General features: G+C 41.4%; 2 protein-coding genes across 3 annotated transcripts; one reads left to right on the forward strand and one right to left on the reverse strand.

Annotated features, from left to right (window-relative positions):
• Window positions 1-3,603: 3,603 nt before the first annotated feature.
• Window positions 3,604-9,581, reverse strand: LOC147204634 (leukocyte surface antigen CD53-like). 2 transcript variants are annotated; one of them, XM_086112498.1, is made up of 7 exons: window positions 9,445-9,581; window positions 9,135-9,284; window positions 7,912-7,986; window positions 7,601-7,711; window positions 7,335-7,442; window positions 5,298-5,381; window positions 3,604-4,060 (listed from the first exon to the last, which is right to left on the reverse strand). In XM_086112498.1, the coding sequence occupies exons 1-7, from the start codon at window positions 9,505-9,507 to the stop codon at window positions 3,992-3,994; spliced, it is 660 nt and encodes a 219-aa protein (XP_085968624.1). In that variant the 5' UTR covers window positions 9,508-9,581; the 3' UTR covers window positions 3,604-3,991. The 2 variants fall into 2 exon arrangements, with proteins under 2 accessions (XP_085968624.1, XP_085968623.1); XM_086112497.1 differs by having other exon boundaries at window positions 9,135-9,323; window positions 9,445-9,580.
• A 3,628-nt stretch (window positions 9,582-13,209) lies between these two features.
• On the forward strand, window positions 13,210-19,881 carry tm2d2 (TM2 domain containing 2). The gene is made up of 4 exons (XM_086112241.1): window positions 13,210-13,581; window positions 13,868-13,955; window positions 14,976-15,091; window positions 17,498-19,881. The coding sequence occupies exons 1-4, from the start codon at window positions 13,316-13,318 to the stop codon at window positions 17,709-17,711; spliced, it is 684 nt and encodes a 227-aa protein (XP_085968367.1). The 5' UTR covers window positions 13,210-13,315; the 3' UTR covers window positions 17,712-19,881.
• Window positions 19,882-21,114: the final 1,233 nt, after the last annotated feature.

Below are 21,114 nucleotides of genomic sequence, written 5' to 3' on the forward strand. Positions count from 1 at the left end.
TGCTGTCCAAACAATTTGATTTCATCCGTTGACCAGCAAATACACATTTTAAAATGATGGAATTCTGAGTGGGGGCGGCCCGGGAGTCCAGTGGTTAGCACGTCGACTTCACAGTGCAGAGGTACCGGGTTCAATTCCAGCTCCGGCCTCCCTGTGTGGAGTTTGCATGTTCTCCCCTGGCCTGCGTGGGTTTTCTCCGGGTACTCCGGTTTCCTCCCACATTCCAAAAAAACATGCATGGCAGGCTGATTGAACGCTCTAAATTGTCCCTCGGTGTGAGTGTGGGCGTGGATGGTTGTTCGTCTCTGTGTGCCCTGCGATTGGCTGGCAACCGATTCAGGGTGTCCCCCGCCTACTGCCCGAAGACGGCTGGGATAGGCTCCAGCACCCCCCCGCGACCCTAGTGAGGATCAAGCGGTTCGGAAAATGGATGGATGGATGGATGGAATTCTGAGTGTATAAATGTGAGGATAAATACATCCACATTTTGTGCCTAATAATGGACAAATAAACGTGAATACATATGAAAGAAACAACATTGACAATTTATTTTGAAATCAGAGTGGTCGTATGAATGCCACCCCGATGACAAATGTATGGATTTAAAAACATTAATTCTGTACATGAGTGAAGCACCATTTGGACATGGTTTTCAGAAGTGTATTTTCTAAGATTGTCTACTAATTTCTATTTTTCTAAAGCTCCGTGCTAATAATTCCCACCACATTTGCAGAACTTTAGCCTGACCCAGTTAGAACTAAACACCCCATCAGAGAACTGCAATCACAGCTCAACATGAAGGCGATTGCTCAGGGCAAGTGTTTGACAAGTGATGGTTTTTATCAATGTCAGAAAAAAAGTGTTATTTTTCATTTCAAGTCAAATGTAAATCACAGACCAACTTTCAAACAAAGTTCTCACATCTATTAATACCTGCAAATTCCTCTATACAAGCTACACAACCAAACAAACACAGCAGAGTTCAAAAATAAAAGTGGCATTGTTTATTTCACAGATGCCACAAAAACAAACAAAAGATGTAAATTCCATGACAAGTGAGTGTGGGTCGACCGATAAATTAGGAGCTTTGCCTTTCGATTCAGCTCCCTCTTTACTTGGATAGCCCTACTGTATGTCCACATCACTGCAGATCGTACACCAATCCAGTTCTTGGGCGCAGGCCAAGCCACCAGACGCCCACCTTCAGGCCTGGTTCCAGTTCTGGAACCCCGGATACCAACATCCAGGCAAAGGAAAAAAGGTGGCCCAAAAATTGTCTTTCATCGAAGGTGTAACGCCCTACATTGTCCAATGCTTCACCTTGGACCGGTTTGCCTTGGTGATCCAACCTAGGGCATAAACCCCCGACAGCTAGGATCAATGAGACACACAAACCCTTTAACACTGGCTCAGGGAGGGGATGTCATTATTAACGCAATTTCATTCCAAGCAAACTTTATTAACTGTGACATTTAATGATTCTCAGTGCGCAACGGACCTCGAACCCCCTGAGCGTGATCTTTGGCCTCCACGTGTCATCATTAAAAGCCAATTAGATGACAAGTCTGCTCTAAAGTGATTACTTGGCCATGTTTAGCTCCATTTCATCTTGCACATGACCATCTACTATTACATGCATGTCCCACGATTATGTGTTGATACTGCATCAAAACTGAACAGGCAAGTGCATATGCAGAAATAATACGAAAATGAAGAGTCCAAATGTGATAAACTTTTTCCAGTCATCTTCTTCCTTGCCATATTATGGACACAGATCATTCTGTGCAGGATCAAAAGCAGAGAAAATTTGAGACTATCCCAGTTGAAAGGCAAAGTATGTACAGTATATCAGTGCCAGATCATTAGGGATAACTGCAGATAGTATACAATTCATCCATTTTCCGAACCGCTTATCCTCTCACAAATTATTTGGAATATAATTTGCCTGTATGATGTGAATATCCCTCCATCCATCCATCTGAAACGTTTCACCCTGACGAGGGTCGTGGGCATGCTGGAGCCTATCCCAGCTGTCTTTGGACAACCCCTGAACCGGTTGCCAGCCAATCTACTATGTGAACATCTCTCTTTTAATCCAATCAAAAAGAAAAATCACCTATTTATGAACAATTTTAAATGGAAATAGGAAAGACAAACCATAGTGGTTCCAGCAAAGCAAGAATTGAATATCAAAATTCACAGCAGAATTCCAACAGAGCCTCCATGTGTCATCACTTAAAATGTGAAGAAAGCAACCAGCAAATCCACAGTAAAATGTCTTTGTTAAGCAGTCGACAATCTTTTAATGGACCTCGGTATTTCGATTGACTCGAACGAGCCTCGCCTCAGAAGTTTCTTGAGTTTTCAAGATATGTGATATCTGAATTTGTCAGCAGAACATTGAAGAGGAAGTACAGGCTGATTGTGAAAACATCTCAGACGGAATCCACAGGAAACATCAATCAGGCATAGCATTCCACCTTCGAGAGATGATATTAAGATCATTTCCTGGCTTGAAAAGTTGATAAATGTTGAGAACAGCCGCAGGTGTCTTAACAAGGCTGTCAGCACGGACATGCTTTCGAGTAATGCCCCCCTCATCAGCGGACCTTCTACTGAGCCATAGGGATTTAACTACTATGAGACACCTAAATTGAAAGACAGACCAAGTAATGCGTTTTGACGTCCTATAATCGCCAATAGCCATGATGACACATTCATCATTCACTTTAGCGCGTTATAATAATATGAGAGTGTAAATCACAACCCATGTTCACAGAAGGCAGGGGTCATTTTCATAATTTGATCAGTAACGGTAAATTACTACTGAATTTCCTTGTGAAAATCGACAAATTTTACTGAGATGAGTACTGTCAGTTTGTAATATTCAAACGGTAACAATTATTTTAAAACTTTTAATGCCAAAACACTGAAGAGCTGCATGAATTTGTTGCAATACGCCAAAGGCATCTGTGACCTAAAATGCTGGAATATGGCAGCCATTTTGCATTCACACAATGTCAGAGAGTGATACAAGTGATGATTTTACCTGACAGATGGACAACATTTGTTTCCAAGAGAGCCATTTTTTCCCATCCATCCATCCATTTTCCGAACCGCTTAATCCTCACTAGGGTCGCGGGGGGTGCCAGAGCCTATCCCAGCTGTCTTCGGGCAGTAGGCGGGGGACACCCTGAATCAGTTGCCAGCCAATCGCAGGGCACACAGAGACGAACAACCATCCACGCCCACACTCACACCGAGGGACAATTTGGAGCGCCCAATCAGCCTGCCGTACATGTTTTTGGAATGTGGGAGGAAACCGGAGCACCCGGAGAAAACCCACGCAGGCCCGGGGAGAACATGCAAACTCCACACAGGGAGGCCGGAGCTGGAATCGAACCCGGTACCTCTGCACTGTGAAGCCGACGTGCTAACCACTGGACTACCGGGCCGCCCTGCCATTTTTTCCCATTACTTTGAAAGTTATTGTGCAGGAGTTACTATTCAGGCATAATTCCAGTTATCCCGTGCTCTTGCCTTTTTTGTCCTTCTTTACTGTTGGAGCTTCTAAGTGAAGGAATGCAGGGCTAAAACAAAACAGCGATTTATTATGATTTTATTTCCAATCAATAGGATAAAACACAGAACAATACAATCGGGTGCATTGAATTGATCAAAATTGTTTTGTTTTCAGTGTGCGAATATACATGGAGAGATAAAAGTAGTTACAGGACATATAAACAGCATCGGCATTCGGCTTCTATATTGGGGAAAGTTAATCAATACAACATACAATTGAATGAAAATATACAAAGAATAATTACCTTGAAATGTATATTAATATTGTTATGTATGTGAATAAAATGTATGAGAGAACTAGTGCACACCAAGCTTGAACAGCTACAATTACCCCTTGAAAAAACAAATACGTTCAATACTGATAAGTTGCAAAGATGGAGGTCACTGTGACTTTGGCACTGCATCCTTTTCACAGGTAGCCCAGCCCGTTTCGAGCAAAGTGACAAAACAGCGGAATGTTAAAACACAGACAAGAGAACTGCAAGAAAATGAGGCGCATGACACACAATTAGTTCCCACAAACAATCAATGACATTTCAAATCACATTTCGAGAAAAACAAAACACGTGTTTCTAACTATTCCACCCCTGAGGTCTATTGTATCTATCTTTCTGTCTTTCTGTCCACACACTCTCCCCACTGTCCGTCTGTCATGTACAAAGTTTCAACCATAACCTCATTTAACATATGGCAGCAAAGTATAATGACGCAGTTCAACTCCACAATGATTGGAATTCCATACCTGTCAACTCATACGGTTTAGCCATAGATCATACGGATTTTGTGATGAATCTTACGTATATGGCCGTATCGCACAAATCATACGGATTCTGAAATTTTCCGGTTTTTTTCCCCTTCCCCTAACAGGTAGTTCCGTTTGCTTTTGCCCAGAATGGTGCTAGTCTACTCGAATGCTTTCATTGCCGGCAACTTTCCAAAAAAGTAACGCAGGAATACAACTCTGAACACAGTAATGCTACTAAGTAGAATGATGATTCGACATTAACCAGACATTATATTATGGAGATCTACAATAAATATCATTGAAAATTTCGTGGGTTTTTTTCTGCCGTTATTTTGACATATCAGAATCAGAATCAGAATCAGAATCATCTTTATTGGCCAAGTATGTAGAACACACAAGGAATTTGTCTCCGGTATAACGCGCTGCATTAGTATCATCGTAAATAACAAATCATTGAACCATTTTAGAGTAACCAGTAGCAGTATTTGTAGTACAAGAAGAGTGACTACGTCAGTGACTGTTTAAGGAGTTAATGGCTAGAGGGAAGAAGCTGTTTAAGTGTCTACTGGATTTGATGCGCATGGATCTGTAGCGTCTGCCTGAGGGGAGTAGCTGGAAAAGGTGGTGGGCAGGGTGCGGAGGATCCAGGAGGATTTTCCGTGCCCTTGTCTTGATTCTTGCAGTGTGCAAGTCCTCAAGAGCGGGTAGGGCGGTGCCAACGATTTTTTCCGCCGTCCTAACTGTCCGTTGAAGTCGGATTTTGTCCTTTTTTGTGGCGGCCCCAAACCAAACCGTGATGGAAGAACACAGGATTGATTCGATGACTGCCGTGTAGAACTGTGCTTTGGTATGTTAGAAGGAATTTTTGCTCTTTATAAGGATTTTTTTGGTAGTTTATACAGGTTGGCGCTCCGAAAAGTTGACAGGTATGGAATTCCAAGTTGCGGATAAAAACCTGAAGTTACCTCACCTGGATGATAAACAGTGTGACAACGCCCGCTCCGGTGCTCCGATAGTTGCTTGCAAACCAGTCCCTCAGTTTCATGAGACAGCCCTGAAATAAAAGCAGGAACTTGAACTCGTGGACGAACAGGAGGACTTAAAACAACATTGGCATACAGTATATATTGAAAGTAAATACTGTATACATTTGTACGCGCGCACACATTTTTATATTCATGATTCTCAATGCTCTTTTTGTTTTAGGTTTAAATGTTATTTTTAGTGACTTTGCATTAGTTTTCCCCCTGTGAAAAAAAAAATGGATTTTGCAAGAAAGGAGAATCGTCTTGACAAGACGGTGGATAGACTTTTGAAATGCCGAGTGAAATATAACCGAAACAGGTATTTGTCGACGCGTGTCGGCCGTCACCTTGGCATCACAAACAGCAACAAAGCTGTCGTGAATCAACAGCGCCAGCAAGCAGCCGCGCAAGGTAGTACAGTAACAGAAACCAAAAAGTTGTCGCTGCCTTACTTATTCGTAAAACTCCATAGTAAATCTCCTCATGCTCAAAGAACTACTTAATATTACTTACTTAATACCGAGGATCATGCAGAGAAATGGCTTCCTGCCGGGCCATGTAGACCAGCTGATAATATATTTGAAAAACAAAACTCAAGCCTTGGCAAAAGTGTTTACTGTTATATGCAGAACAATCACAGCAGCAAGTTTATTGAATGTGGAAAATATTAGTGTTTAATAGTTGTGTATATGTTTATGTACCACGAAAAAGAGGTGAATATTGTTCAGAAATATGAGGCCCTTTATCAAATAGGTTTGCTTACATTGATGTTTCAATGCATGAAAAGAACCAAATTATTCAGATCCGAACATAACGGAGTGTGTAAAAAGAGAAGCCGCCTGTTCTGTTACACTTTGTTTATGCTAGAATACGAAGAGAACTAGCTTCTTTCGATATCAGTGGAATCAGTAAAGCTGAATTGGTTTTAAAACAAAATCCAATGAAACATGTTAATGCGGAACATGATCTACTGCCTTTCCTCAGCCATTCATGCCCTAAAAAAATTTTGGGCATTGACAATCCTTCCTCCCCCATAGCAGCCTATTTCTCTCATGTGCTGGACTGTCTCCATCTCACGCAACATGTTGATGCCCCCGCCCACACACAACAATGACCACACCCTTGACCTTGTCATCTCGGATTCAGCCGCCATCAATAATCTTCTGGTTGTCTCTGATCACAGCATTTATCTCCATGGATGTTTCCCGTCCTTCCCCTTTTCTCGCGTTATACACTTCCTCAATTAACAAAAAAACATGAATTCTGCTGTGTTATACTCTGACTTTCAACATTTGGCTTCTGTTCATCCTCCAACAGTCCCCGTTAGCAATTGCTCAACTCAACTGGAGCTCTTAGAACACAAGAGTGCATCAAAGCCCTGGCTAATAGGAAAGAGGTAATTGTATCATGGAAGTATGTTTATGATACATGACGTTGAAATGATGTTGTTATTGGGATCATAGTTTCTTTCATAATTAGTGTTTAAACTATAAATACAGGCAAATATAAACACTTCCAGGGAGGAAGTCAATTCATTTTATTTTCTTGCTATTCTCAGCAGGTGTTGGTGTGTACGTTTAAGGGTGTACACATCCAGTCCAAGTAAAGAATCATAATGTCAAAATCTGAGAACGAATATAAATTCAGGTGGAGTCTCATCAAGGTCTTCCTTGGGCACTCTCTGTATCGTGCGTGACCCAGCATTTGATATCCTAGCAGAGAGCCACTTACTGTATATATCGCATCCTTCTGCGGAAAGTCCGCCACAGGGCAACAATGTCTTACAAAAAGATTCACGTAATATCCCATTTTGGGTTTAAATTGAAGAGCCGATGTTTGACATAAAGTGACTTCATCCTGAGGATTTTCATCAGGGTACCAAGGTAGTCCAGTCTACACCTGAGGTCAATTGCTAATGTGTATGTGTCATGCAGAAGGAAATGATATTGTGATATTTTAAAATCTGTTTGGGAGTGGGTTACCTCTTGCCAGTAGGTCTTGATGGGGGAGGTGCAGGGATCCCGGACACAACAGGAGATGGGAACTTTACCCATCCAGTCTGCCACACTGCGAACTCCACAACACCTAAACTGATCAGAGGGGAAAAAAAGTCAAACTCAAATGCTGAGCATCACCGTTGAATTGGGCAGAGGTAACATGTTAGCCATATATTTCAACAATATTTGTTCAGAATAAGAACATGGAGTCATCAAGATGCCTTAAAGTATTTGAATGAAGAGATGATTACCAAGTGCTGGACGGCATCAAAATCCTCTTTAATGGTCTGGTTCTCTCCAGGACCGGACTGCCTGTAGACCGCCAAACTTTGTGTCAGGTCTTTTTCAAAGTATGTGTCGATCTGTACAGTAGACAGAAAGTCAGTTATCCGCAATATCCCAGTGCCTTGGACAGTGAAGAGACAAAGATCGCCTTCAAGCAGAATCAGAACAATTGTTGTTTGACTTGGCCTCATGGGCTTTTCCGCCATTAAAAAAAAAAAACGTGATGATGGGCTGCTGACAGTTCAGCATATTATGTGCAGTATAAACAGTTTACTACCATTCTGCTGTAAACCAGGAATACACAAGCCATGGCCAGCTCTATCAGCATCAGGATGAACAGCAGGATGAAAAACTGCAAATGGATAAAATCAAAGTCATATAGGATGATTAGTAAATAAATTCAAGCTTGTTTTTAGACCATACAGCAAAAAAAAAAAAAAAAACACAACAGGGACCAATAAAGAGACAGGGCTCTTTCTCATGGTCAAATGGTTTTGAAACAATAACAAACGAAACAGAGAGACCCGAGGGGCTTATTATTGTGGTCATAACCACAAAGCATTGATATTGCTATGGTGTGAGTTTTGTGTTTTGACTTCACACCCATGACATTTTTTGCGTGAGTGTTTAGTGCCTTGCTTTGGGCCTCCTACTCAGGAAGCAAGCGAGGACCTTTCCTCCCAAATTCTCGATATTGTATGTTGGTCTGCTGCAGGACTTGAATCAATCACAATCAAGTTCTCATACCAGGCTGGGTGAAAACCACGAATCCTAAACACTTAGATGAGACTAGGAGGGAAATAATGGGATTGTCTTCAACCGAGGCGTTCGTTACATTAAAAGATACGCTTGAATCTAAACTCATAATATATCGTCCATTAGTCTCAACCTTGATTTGCCCTGGTTGTCTTACAAAAGACATTTCACCTCTCATTCGAACATGTTTCATCAGTTCATGCACATGCCTCAGCCAGAGCAGTCATTCAAGACTTTTGCCGTCTCAGTATCTCAAAGACAGTGTCAAAATGGTACATCATTACTTTTGTGAAGCATTTCTTGCACTGACTCTAGTTACATTGTTGAGTTGTACCTTGGCTGATACCAGGAGTGTGATTTTTGTCACTGGCCACATCGTAGTTATAGTTTCTCTTGGATAGCCCTTATGACTTTCAACCCATTTAAGATCCCTCATATAATCACATATACACAACAGAATCCCCCCCGCCCCCCCCCCAAAAAAATGTCATCAGCTATTTATTTAATTTATTTTGAAAGGGGCATTGTAACAAAAATTCCTTGCAATCTCTCAATGTTATTAAAAGTGAAGACAATTTGCACCTTTGGCATTTTCGCAATAAACATTGACGCTGACACATGATTTGCCTTCTGGGGCCACATAAAATGATGTGGCGGGCCAGAGCTGGCCCCCCGGGCCTTGTGTTTGACACCCGTGGCTTAGCCCATGACTAGTGAGGATATGTCATCAGGATTTATACTCACGCTGAAGAGAAGGCAGCGATTCTCCTTCATGGCTCCAAGCACACCCAGATAACACACACAGGTAACAATCGTACCGGTGACCACCAGGGTGTTGGCGGGGTAGATGGGCCAGAAAGTGGTGACTAGAGATGCAAACTTGGAGTGTATGGCCTGAAATATCCCAAAGGCAACCACAAACGCACCACATAGCTCCAGCGCAGACAGGAAACAACACCTTACGTTATCATTGTGCCCATCTCATTTGGAGTTTGAATTCAATTGACAAATATCAGAAAATTCAGAGGATAAACTTGCCATTTCCAGCACTTACCCAGCACAGGAAGTTGAGAAATATCATCAGGTTTTTTAAACGATTTACACAGGAGCGATCCATCCCTTAATTCTACGAGATCGCAAGCACTTCAGATTAGCGTCCTGGGAGCAACAGAGATGTGTTTGACAGAAAAATAGAGAGACTGCTCTCTTTGGTGCCAGTGTGTTTACACCACAATAGTGTTTGATATGGTGACATTGAGCCATAAACACAATGAGCACTTGTGACCTATTCAGGCCCCAGTTACACATGGTTGCTTGAGTTTGCCCACTCAACTTTGTTTCAACTTCCTTCATTATGTTCCGAGTCTCCTGAAATGGCAATAATTGTGAGCGAACCTAATGTACTTATTTCCAGTTTTCTAAATAATGTACACAAGTATTGCATCGAAAACATAATTCACTGTCCAAGTTCAAGCAAAAGCTGCACATATTAAACGCTAACAGTAAAAAAAAAAAAATACTTACAGTATTTTCTTGTCAACTGTTTACATCATATCCATCCATCCATCCAATTTCCGAACCGCTTGATCCTCTCTAGGGTCGCCGGGGGTGCTGGAGCCTATCCCAGCCGTCTTCGGGCAGTAGGACACCCCGAATCGGTTGCCAGCCAATCGCAGGGCACACAGAGACGAACAACCATCCACGCCCACATTCACACCTAGGGACAATTTAGAGCGTTCAATCAGCCTGCCATGCATGTTTTTGGAATGTGGGAGGAAACCGGAGTACCCGGAGAAAACCCATGCAGGCCCGGGGAGAACATGCTAACTCCACACAGGGAGGCCGGAGCTGGAATTGAACCCGGTACCTCTGCACTGTGAAGTCGACGTGCTAACCACTGGACTACCGGGCCGCCCACATCATATCCTATTTTTTAAATTATTTTTGTCTCTAGCTAATACTGTATTCACATTATTGTGTCTAAGTGGCACACTAAAACCAGTTGACAAGAAATTGTAAGTTCACTCTTTCAATATCAACAATGTATTTTTTTGTTATCCTGCAGCATTTTCTTAATATCTTTAGCGTAACACAAAGCACCTGCTATTTCCGACACATTCAGCATTTTAAAAAAACAACAACATTTGAACGACTCATTATCAAGCAAAAGATGAAAAGGGCTCACCTGAAACCCCCTTTCTGGTAACGAATCACAAAATCAGATGTTTCTCACAGTTTCTTGTTCTCTGTGTTCCGTGGTGCCGACAGATGAAGCGAAAAGTAAAACGAGATGAGCGGAGGGCAGACAACAAGCACCGACAAATGTGTCAGAAACTGTGGCTTCTGTCCACATTTGCACAAAATTACAATGTGCAAACAAAAATGAGCTGAATCAATTCATTGAGGTGAAGATCAGTGTCAAAAGAAATCAGGAAAACTATCATTTACAGTTCAGAGTAATTCCATTGCCTAATGTATTTACCTGCACTAAATCAATTGGGCTTTCCCATGAATGGACATGATCAACAGTCAACAGCTTTGATGGTCCAGGGCACTTCTCACCTTACAAATGTTACTGTGGATGAATGTTTTCATTAAAAAAAAAAAAAAAACTACTGACATCACCGAGAGAAGACAAACTCTTTCCTTCCATATACTTCAAATAAATGAAAACAAAATGAGCTGTAGTGTTTTGTCTTTTGTCTTTGGTTGCATCATCTATGCTGCACACAAAATTACCACAAATTGTGTAAAGACATTCTCCCAGGAAAGCAACACCTTTTTTTTCCACTCCACTATCATCACGCGCAAACATGACACTATTTCTGTCTCAGGACCAGTCTGATTAATTCTTGGACTGACCTGAACCTCTTGTTGAATGCCTGATGTTTATCGTTATCTCATCTTTAACGCCGGTGTGTTTCACTTCCAAGTCTCCATGTTGGCTTTGTTGTTCTTTGTTTTTTTTTTTGTTGTTTTTTTTTGTCATCAGTCTTAGTTGATATTCTTTGGTTGATTTAAATGATCTGCCTGGCTCCTGTGAGTGTGTGAGTCTAAAAAAGTATCTGTGAAAAAATTTAGGATGGTAAAACAGCAAGATAGCAATCTGTCTTAAAAATACAGAGCACGCCATTTTTTTTAGAATGAAGAAATGGAAATGATGACAGTTTCATTGTTATATATTGTCTTTTGGCACCCCCGACTGGTAAAAATGATTTAACAGTTTATAGATGACTTCCACAGCATGTCAACTGGCTGAAAAGAATTTAAAGCTCAACAGTCGTCTATTTTCATCTTTAGGCTGAATGCGGGGTGTAGTGTGTGAATGTTGGTGAAAAGTAACAATAAAAAACTCCTGCGAGGTAACAAGATAAGAAACAAAACAACATAACCAACATAGATTACGGCTTCATGTATTTTGCCATTCCTTTTATATTATAGCAATCGAAAGCTGCTTTTCTCTTGGCGGCCCGGTGGTCCAGTGGTTAGCACGTAGACCTCACAGTACACAGGTCGTGGATTCGATCACGGCTCCGGGCTGCGTGGGTTTTCTCCGGGTACTCCGGTTTCCTCCCACATTCCAAAAACATGCATGGCAGGCTGATTGAACACACTAAATTGTCCCTAGGTGTGAGTGTGATCATTGATGGTCTCTGTGTGCCCTGCGATTGTATGGCAATTGGTTCAGGGTGCCCCCCCCCCCCCCACCCCCCACACACCTATTGTGTGGCACGTCCAGCGGCCCTTGTGTGGATAAAGCAGATCAGAAAATGGCTGGATGGATGAAAGCTGTTTATCACAGAAGACTGTTTTTTTCGATATTTTTGGAACTGATGTTGCCAGTGTTTTAGATGAACATACAGGTTTGCTGGGATGTAAATGGAATGTGTTATTTACATATTTATCAACGAAAGTAAACATTAATGACATTAAGACTTGGTCAAGAAATGGCAATAATTTAATTTAAATATGCACTTGTAAAGTCTTGTAATATAACATTTGTCAATTTCTGTCACTCACTTTTTTATATTACTTTTGCTTTTAAATTACCTTTGAGTCTTCAAATTTGAAAAATATCCTTAAAATGTTTTTCAATAAGTGTTGCAACTGTTAGATAGAACCCCCCCCCCCCCCCTAAAAAAACATTCAAATAAACTGGGCAACTCTGATGCCAGAGCACCATTATGCCAGAAGCACAAGTGATTTAATATGAATGAAATAGCACAACAGAAAATATTTCAATTAGATGTTATAATTGTATTTGTATTTCACCGAAAATAAAAGTAGTTTCATTAAAATGTTGGCTCGGCCAAAGATTTTGACCAAAGTGATGTCTCCAATTTGTGGATTTGATAATACAACATGGAAAAATGAAATTCATTCATTCATGAATGAAGAAACTGATGAGTATAAAAGAGAAGTCTAACAAAACAACTCATTAAAAAAAGAGAACTTTATTCATTGAATTATTTAACTTTGGACACACTTCCTTTCATTTGAATACACTGTTATGGGCTTCAAAATCGAAGCTCCACTATTTTCAGTTTCAATTTGTATTTTGTTCAAGTGCAAAACTTTTGACCCTAATTTAGCTCGAAATAGAACTGCAAGGTAACAACGTTGCAGCGGGTTGTAATATTACAACTCACTCGTGTTGCTAAACGTTGGACACAAAAACAAAGGTTAAATTTTAGAAGAATGGAAACGTTGACTGTTGCTGAGATAGATGTAGTGAGTAATGTGCTCCAAAAGGGGGCAGTAATTCAATTTTCTCCATCGCAATATCCCATACAATTCTGAGGAAGAAGAAGCCCTACAAATACACAATACATAAACAGTAGACGGATATCGAGCTAGCAAATGAAGATGTCCTTTGCTGCGAATGACCATTTAACCGGGGTGTATGTTTCTTTTTGACGGTGATAATGATTTCCGTAAGCTACATCCTGCTATGTGGGCAATTCCTTTTGTTAGTTACAGTAATTCTTTTACAATGTTTGGAAGGGATCCAATCCCAAAACTCTTCGACCACAGATGTAGCTCCTGCTTCCCTTGGTCCTGGTTCGACAATTGTTCCTTTCTCCGAGCAAACCCCAGAAACTGTCAAATATGAAGCACCACTGGAAAGTACGAATTACACAGACGCCTTTGAGTACACGGGTCTGTCACCGGTCGTCCTCTGCAGTTATTTGTAAGTAGCCTCTGTAATGCTAAGATGCTAACACCGGTGGTGAAACATTGACACGTTTAAGCAATCGGGGTATTACACGACATGCATTAAATACTCAGCTTTTATAATTGCGTTTAGTTGGCACTATTAGCCTATAAGCATCATGTTTTGCTTCGGTTTGACAAAGAACTATACGTTTATATATTTGGCTCATTGTGTTAAAAATTACTGCGGTTCCCCAGTGCAACATTGCCAACTTCCATTCTTGACAAAGATAACTCCACTCCTGTTTTTTTTCTTGATAAAGGCCAGAGGAGTTCATCTACTGTCAGGACCCTGTGGATCATGCTGGAAATCATAGCGCCTTTCTGGAAATGGGTCATGGGTGTGTAGTGGTAAGTGTAACTTACTATGTAGCCTAAAGTTGTGGTCATAAGTACACATATAGGAAAGAATGGGATACATTTTTTAAAAGAACTGTTTGCTTATTAGGTTGACTCATATGATAAACATTTATCTATTGTCATACATTAGTAAAGAAGAAAACTATGCATGTAAGCACTTTCTCATTTCTTGTAAAGTGGCATGATAACTTCCAGTTGGAAAGTAAGCACAGAAGAACAGCTGGCACAAACGATTATATTGATAATCGATTATTCACAGAGCATTTTTTGCGATTCGTCGACAAATCGGATCATATAAAAATTGCAGCATATTAGCAAGCGGCTGCTCTTACTTAACAAACTAAAACTAAAGACAAAATAATAATACTGTACATTCAACTTTTATGAAACTTCGCAACATGTACCAGCACTGCTGGGTTGGGTACCGAGCCCGGATTCTTAACTGGCACCTGGGCGGAACTTTAAAAAATGCAGTATTGATAATATCCACCCTGAACGGTTCTGTTCACGGTCTTGGAGAAATTACCGTATTTTCCGCACTATTCGGCGCACCAAAAAGTCTTCAACTTTCTTAAAAGCTCACAGAGCGCCTTAAAATCCGGTGCATCTTTTGTACGGTCATTACGGTAATACGTCGACTCCAAGATGGCTCCTTCCTGGAGACATCCTTCCAATGTTATAACTTGCTGTTGGTTCAGTGAACTGTGTCGCTGCTTTATTAAATAAGTATGCGTTGCAGCTCCGAAAAAAGGAGAGCTGTGGTGTTAATTTTTTAAAACGGTCTCAACAAATACAGGTACGTCTTTGTCTATCTCCGTGCTTTCATCTGTTCGACTCGAGAGGCGTTCAAGACCGCCACCGAAAAACGTACACTAACTAAATTTTTTGGCATGGAATGATCCACTGATGTGTTTGAGGAGTGTATGCTGTGTGTATCTCTGACCACAACTTTCAACATGGTGTTTGATTGTTTTCTTTGAACAGCACCTGATTCATTGTTTTCATTGATAGTGGGGAGGACAGACGAAGAAAGAAGTGAACCACACACCAGTTGTCTGCACTGCACTTGATGAGATTGAATGTGCCGGGCCCAGAGAATTCCTGAGAGGGAATGTACCCTGCATCAAGTAAGCTGCTGGATAGAATAGATGAAAGGCTGAAAAATTTACTTTCTGCCTACCTGATCGGCTTGATCAGATCAGCCTATATTTTGCATAATTTCCCATCACTGATTAGATTCACGATCCGGCTGGTTGATTCCGAGGATGTTCCACGCTGCCATCGTGCGTGTTTAAATCTGAACGATAGTTTGTTTTTGGCCCTTTTGTGTATCCTTGTGAGCGAAAGACGGTGAGGAATATGAGACTCACAGAGTCTCACAAGAAACGTGCCTCAAGAGAAAGAGCCATTGAATTCTATGGATGCTTTTCTCTGACTGAAAAACAATTCTCTATCTGACAAAATGACTGCTGCACAGGTGACAAATGTGGATCGCATCACGTCCAGTTAATCCGCTGAAAAAGAGTGGAGGCTTATTTTATTTTATGTTACCTTCCACCTCTTCCAGCTGTGTTGGGTCGTGAATCCCCATACTCATTTTGTTATTCCAAGCCATTAAATATCATTTAACTTATTTTCATGATTGGCCTATTCATGAGCATACATCAGCATATGTTTAGAGGAATAGGGCATTGTTATCACAGGATACCACGGAAATAGGTGTGTGCTGGAAATGGGTAAACTACTATCAGTGAGTCAGCCTGTGGGATGGAGACGTTGTGTCGCCACCACCCGGAGCGCTATCCCACTTTCCATCCATCCATCCGTCCATCTTCTACCGCTCGGTATCTCACTTTATCCCTCAGAAACATACCCCTTGAACTTATTGGCAGGTTGTCATCCGAATTCACACAACTGTCTTTTTATGACTACTTGGGCGAGAGTTTCTCAGAACTGAACATGTTAATCAGATAAAGCGTGACTGTATCTTTGCTCCATTAAGTGCGATGCTTCATACACAGCAGACCACATTTTGAATTGAATTGAATACAACTTTATTGTCAAATGTGCTGTATGTGTAACATATAGCATACAGCACAGATGAAATTTCTTTCCACTCAACCACAGGAGAGAGAGGAGTCTCTGCAGGTGCCCGCCCCGCCATCAAAAGAACAGTTAACATAAAATGACAAAATAATTAGAGCTGTCAAACGATTCAAATATTTAATCTAATTAAAAATGCAACTGTCGTAATTAACTCAAATGAACTAAAAAATTAATCGTGATTACTCACGCATTTTTTATCATTTCTGAATTTCCTTTTATATTTTTTTGTCCTATTTTTCCCCATTTTAATGCTCTCATCAACATGGAATCATGAATCAGTTTTCTATGTGCAGAATGCAAATATTTACTGAAATAACGATTTTGATTTTCAATTTTACATGAACATTTTTCACTTGGAGCAGTTATTCACACATAATCTCTCACACAATATTACTGTCCATCAACAACAGTGAAAAAAATATTTTGTCACACAACAGCTGCTTTAACAGCTCTTTTTATGGAATCAAAACAGAGCAATATAACATTATAAAGTGCACATCTAAGGTAAACTAGTACTCAGCCTATAGTGGATTTAAGCCATGGTTGCATACTTCGTTTTTCTCAAGTTTGCTTTGAACACAGCAGTCAGGCTATGTTGATCGTGTTGGTCCTTCTTGCGCAGAAGTCTCTCTACGGTTTTGTGTAGACATCATTTCGGATGATTACACTTGGTTCGATGACAACACTGGAGACGTTTTGTTTTCAGTGTGGTCGCTACCACTGCACCGCTAAACTCTCGACGTGCATCAGCGACTGCAAAACATACAGGTAACTTTGGTCTTGTCAGTGGAACAATCTGGCAACTTTTTAAAAGTAAACTTTCCATTCATAAACTCTTTAAGTATCCGTTTTCGGTGTCTCACGCTGCCGTGGCTGGCAAAACAAACATGCGTGGACCTGTGCAGCGTGCTTGTTTTGTTTCTGATTTATTTATAGAGAAACGTAACATCCGCTATGACGTGTGCCGCGTTAATCTCGCGAGAAAAAAATTTAATCCCGTTAAAATTCATTTAAATTAATACCAATAAAAACGCGCTAAACTGACAGCTCTAAAAATAATACAACCCTTAAGACACAGACAGTCATGCAATCTTAACCACTTTCATGCATACACTTCGTTGTCTGAAGCAGTTATAGATGAAAGAGGAGCGAATCAAAGTGTCCTTTTCACCACTGGTCTGCTACAAGCTAAACTTGAAAGCAACAAGAAGCTGTAGCATCCATTAACGAACGAAAAAGAGAGATTGGCTCTCTTCTCCTCTCCCATGTAAATCCGCTTCAATTCTAAGCCGCGACTCCCAGATTTAAGATGTTTTCATCAGAGGTAATAATTAGCAGTGTTATCAGTCCCCCAGAAAAAAACATCTGGGCAGTCACCTTTAATACCTTTAGGTGGTTTCGAATGACTTTTTTTTTTCCTTCCACAGATACACCGGACACTATTTCATCACCACTCTGCTGTACTCCTTCTTCCTTGGTTGTTTCGGGGTCGACCGTTTTTGCTTGGGCCACACAGGGACAGCGGTGGGGAAGCTGCTTACACTTGGAGGTTTAGGAATCTGGTGGTTTGTGGACCTGATCCTGCTCATTACCGGTGGCTTGATGCCGAGCGATTATAGCAACTGGTGCACTTACTACTGACCAGAAGAGCGATGCCTGAAGTTGAACCTTCCTTGTGTTGGATACTGCATTTTCAGAGAACAGAAATGGGATTTCAGGCTGGTTCCAAACTACCCAGCCGAGATCCAGTCAGGTTACCCGTGGGGACACAAAAATACACTATTCTACTACCTGAGCTTTTTTCATGTGAAAAACACCCTGTCATGTGTACACATCAGTCAAAAAACAAGCAGACAAAGAGCAAACGTTGAATCTTCTCCACTTTCAAATCATTTCACTTTAAAAATTTCCGTCATATTTGTGAGACTGACCCACATGAGTCCACATAAAAACTTTTAAGTGTGGACTGAACAATTTCATGCAATATACAGTATTCACTTTATTCCCAACTCAATTGATGACGGCCTTCAACTATGTTGGTTGCAGCTCGAACATTAATTCTCATTGCCGCAAGATGCATGGCAGTGGCTTTTTAAACTTCAGATGGTAGTCAAATATTTCACCTTAAGGAAACAAATAATATTGCTCACAGAGATGAAATTCACATCTGGAGCAACATCCTTCAAGTAACGCCATTTTCAACTTCAAATGATTTATTTTAGTTTTGAGACCGACATTTGCTAGCCCGGGCAGATTGCTTTGCCACGTTATTTTCCTAATACTTTCATATATACACATAATGTGACTCCCTGCGGCAAGTACAGCTACTCGAGAAGATGGAGGAAAAGTGCCCCCCCCCCCCACCACTCCTTTTCTGGGGTTTTTTTTGTGTTACATATTGGTGATGACTGCATTTGAAATGCGATGATGTGTTAAATATGACCAATCGGCATCTCCAAATCTGAAACAATGGCCCTCAGTCGGAAATGGGTGGAGTGCCCTCTGCTGGTCGGGGATGAGATCTTGCCCCAAGTGGAGGAGTTGAAGTATCTTAGGGTCTTGTTCACAAATGAGGGCCGGAGGGAGCAGAGAGATCGACAGGCAAATGCCGACTTTCGTGGTGAAGAAGGAACTCGGCCAAAAGGCGAAGCTCTCAACTTACCGGTTGATCTACGTTCCAACCTTCATTTCTGGTCACAAGCTATGGGTCGTGACCGAAAGAACGATATCCCGGCAACAAGCAGCCGAAATGAGTTTCCTCCGCAGGGTCTCCGGGCTCTCCCTTAGAGATAAGGTGGGAAGCTCGGTCATCCGGGAGGGGCGTAGAGTCGAGCGGCTTCTCTTCCATGTTGAGACGAGCCAGATGAGGTGGCTCGGGCATGTCCCACCAGCATCAGGCCCCAGGAACGACCCAGGAGAGACTATGTCTCCCTGCTGGCCTGGGAACGCCTTGGGATCCCCCGGGAAGAACTGGAAGAAGTGGCTGGGGAGAGTGAAGTCTGGGCTTCCCTGCTAAAGCTGTTGCCCCCGCAACCCAACCTCGGATAAGCGGCAGAAAATGGATTGATGGATGGATGAATGTGACCATCTGAGTTCACGTAAAAGGGAATGTTTTCAAATAATAAACCCATCAAGTATGGCTTTCTCTCTCAATCCATGTATGTTTTCATGGGACATATCTATTAAAACCAAGTGTACATGCCCTTTGTTGGAAACCATGTTATGAACCACCCAGAAAACATTATAAGAAACTGTATATTCTATTTGTTTCACAGGACAGACGTTTACAGGCCTCCACGTTGCTCCGAAAATTTGAGACTACACGAGTAAAATTTCCATCTACTCGCACATATGCAAGCAGTACATCTACAGTATATATTTTCCTTTTCCATTTTTTGTTGCTGACATTCTGCTAAACACTTTGCATCAAAATACTTGTATCAGCAAAACAAAGCTGGCAGAAACAGAATGTTGTGATGACGTACGAAAAACATGGCTGGCACCCGCCACGGGCGAAAGACTACTCGGAAAAGCATGAATTATGTTGCTAGCTTTGGCTGGCCCTGTCGACCACAGACTGAAAAAACAAAGGCAGTGATGCAAAGTGATGCTTTGTTGCCAGATTGTGATGTCCAACAATAAACAACAGCTGCAAGAGAGACTTATTCATCATGGATAAATAATTTGAGGTGTTACTCAGGAGAGTATTTACTAGATGTGTTTTGTTTGTTTTTTTTTGAAAAACCCAATTCCAATGAAAGTGGGATGTTGTGTTCAACAAAAATAAAAACAGATTACAATGATTTGCAAATCATGTTCAACCTTTAATTGAATACACTACAAACATATCCAAGGCATCTTTCCACAGATTCTCAATTTGATTCAGATCTGGACTTTGACTAGGCCTTTCTAACACTTGGATATCTTTAATTTTGAACCATTCCATTGTAGATATGGCTTTATGTTTGGCATCGCCGTCTTCTTTGAAGGAAAACCTCCATCCCAGTCTCAGGTCTTGGGCTTGGTTTTCTTTCAAAACAGCTCTATATTTGTATTTTTACCACATCAAATCACCTCCCATGCTGTTGAAAAACACCATTTCTTCTCCCTCTTTGCAGTCAATTGCAGTTCTCGTTTGCCTGAAGTAGTCACGGTCTGATGCAAACAGCTGGTTTTATAAGTTCTTGGATGACAAATATTTTATTCAGAAAAAACTCCTGCAAGCGCTTCCAACAAAAATGAAAGCCTTTGATTTTTCTCGACAAGACCAAATATCTCCCAAGTGGATGAGAATTTACAAATTGACCATGTAAGCTATGCTCTAAATTTGGTGGCCTCTAAATGTCGTTCTCCGTGGAATAGACTGTATGCCCCATTTTTTTTTTTTTGCCTGATTAAATGTCTTTGATGGTAGCTGCTGGCAGCAAGATGCCAGGCGGGAAGAGAGCACACCATAATTTAGTACAACACTGTCAGCGGAGTGTTATGGGATCGATGAGTCTCTGCTAGGATGAAGGTGAAAGTTTATAAGACAGTGGAGAGGCCGGCAATGATGTACAGATTGGAGAGGAGGGAGCCCTATCCCGATATCTACACTTCCACACTTGTGTCCCTTTCATTGCAGGATCCTGTCGATGGTGCAAGTGTGTAGGTTGTCCCTATTCTCCAAAGTGCTCTGTCGCCCTGCCCCATTTGAATCCTTGATCCTCACTTGGGCTTAGCCCGCATCCATAACCCATCAGTTGAAGCATATTGACCAAAAAAGCATGAAACTGGTGACTTTCTGTGGAATACCTTTGCCTAAAATAATGGCTTTTCCAGTATAAATATCGACTCATCACAATGTACAGTATATGCGAAATTTCAGTCAATTTTGAAGTCACCTGTGTATTTTGTTCTAGTGTGGTTTGCCTCAGTGACCACCGAAGCTGCATTCCGCTTGGCCAGTCGGTGTCTATTAGCCCGATAGGACTCTTTCTTCAGCTAGATGGCATCCCGTACTGGTGGAGTCCACCCGAGGATTTGGGGATTGCCGTCTCAACAG

The sequence above is a fragment of the Hippocampus guttulatus genome, chromosome 5 (assembly GCF_054856545.1).
Source record: "Hippocampus guttulatus isolate MCC_2025c chromosome 5, RoL_Hgut_1.0, whole genome shotgun sequence".
In the NCBI taxonomy this organism is placed as follows: Eukaryota; Metazoa; Chordata; class Actinopteri; order Syngnathiformes; family Syngnathidae; genus Hippocampus; species Hippocampus guttulatus.

Coding starts and splice junctions, on each gene's coding strand:
- tm2d2 (XM_086112241.1), top strand. CDS start 13,316: ATGATTTCCGTAAGCTACATCCTGCTATGTGGGCAATTCCTTTTGTTA. Junction 13,956..14,975: donor TGGGTCATGGGTGTGTAGTG/GTAAGTGTAACT, acceptor TTTCATTGATAG/TGGGGAGGACAGACGAAGAA. Junction 15,092..17,497: donor GGGAATGTACCCTGCATCAA/GTAAGCTGCTGG, acceptor TTCCTTCCACAG/ATACACCGGACACTATTTCA.
- LOC147204634 (XM_086112497.1), bottom strand. CDS start 9,507: ATGGATCGCTCCTGTGTAAATCGTTTAAAAAACCTGATGATATTTCTC. Junction 7,987..9,134: donor ATCGCTGCCTTCTCTTCAGC/GTGAGTATAAAT, acceptor ATCCATTTGCAG/TTTTTCATCCTGCTGTTCAT. Junction 7,443..7,600: donor TTGATGCCGTCCAGCACTTG/GTAATCATCTCT, acceptor CCCTCTGATCAG/TTTAGGTGTTGTGGAGTTCG.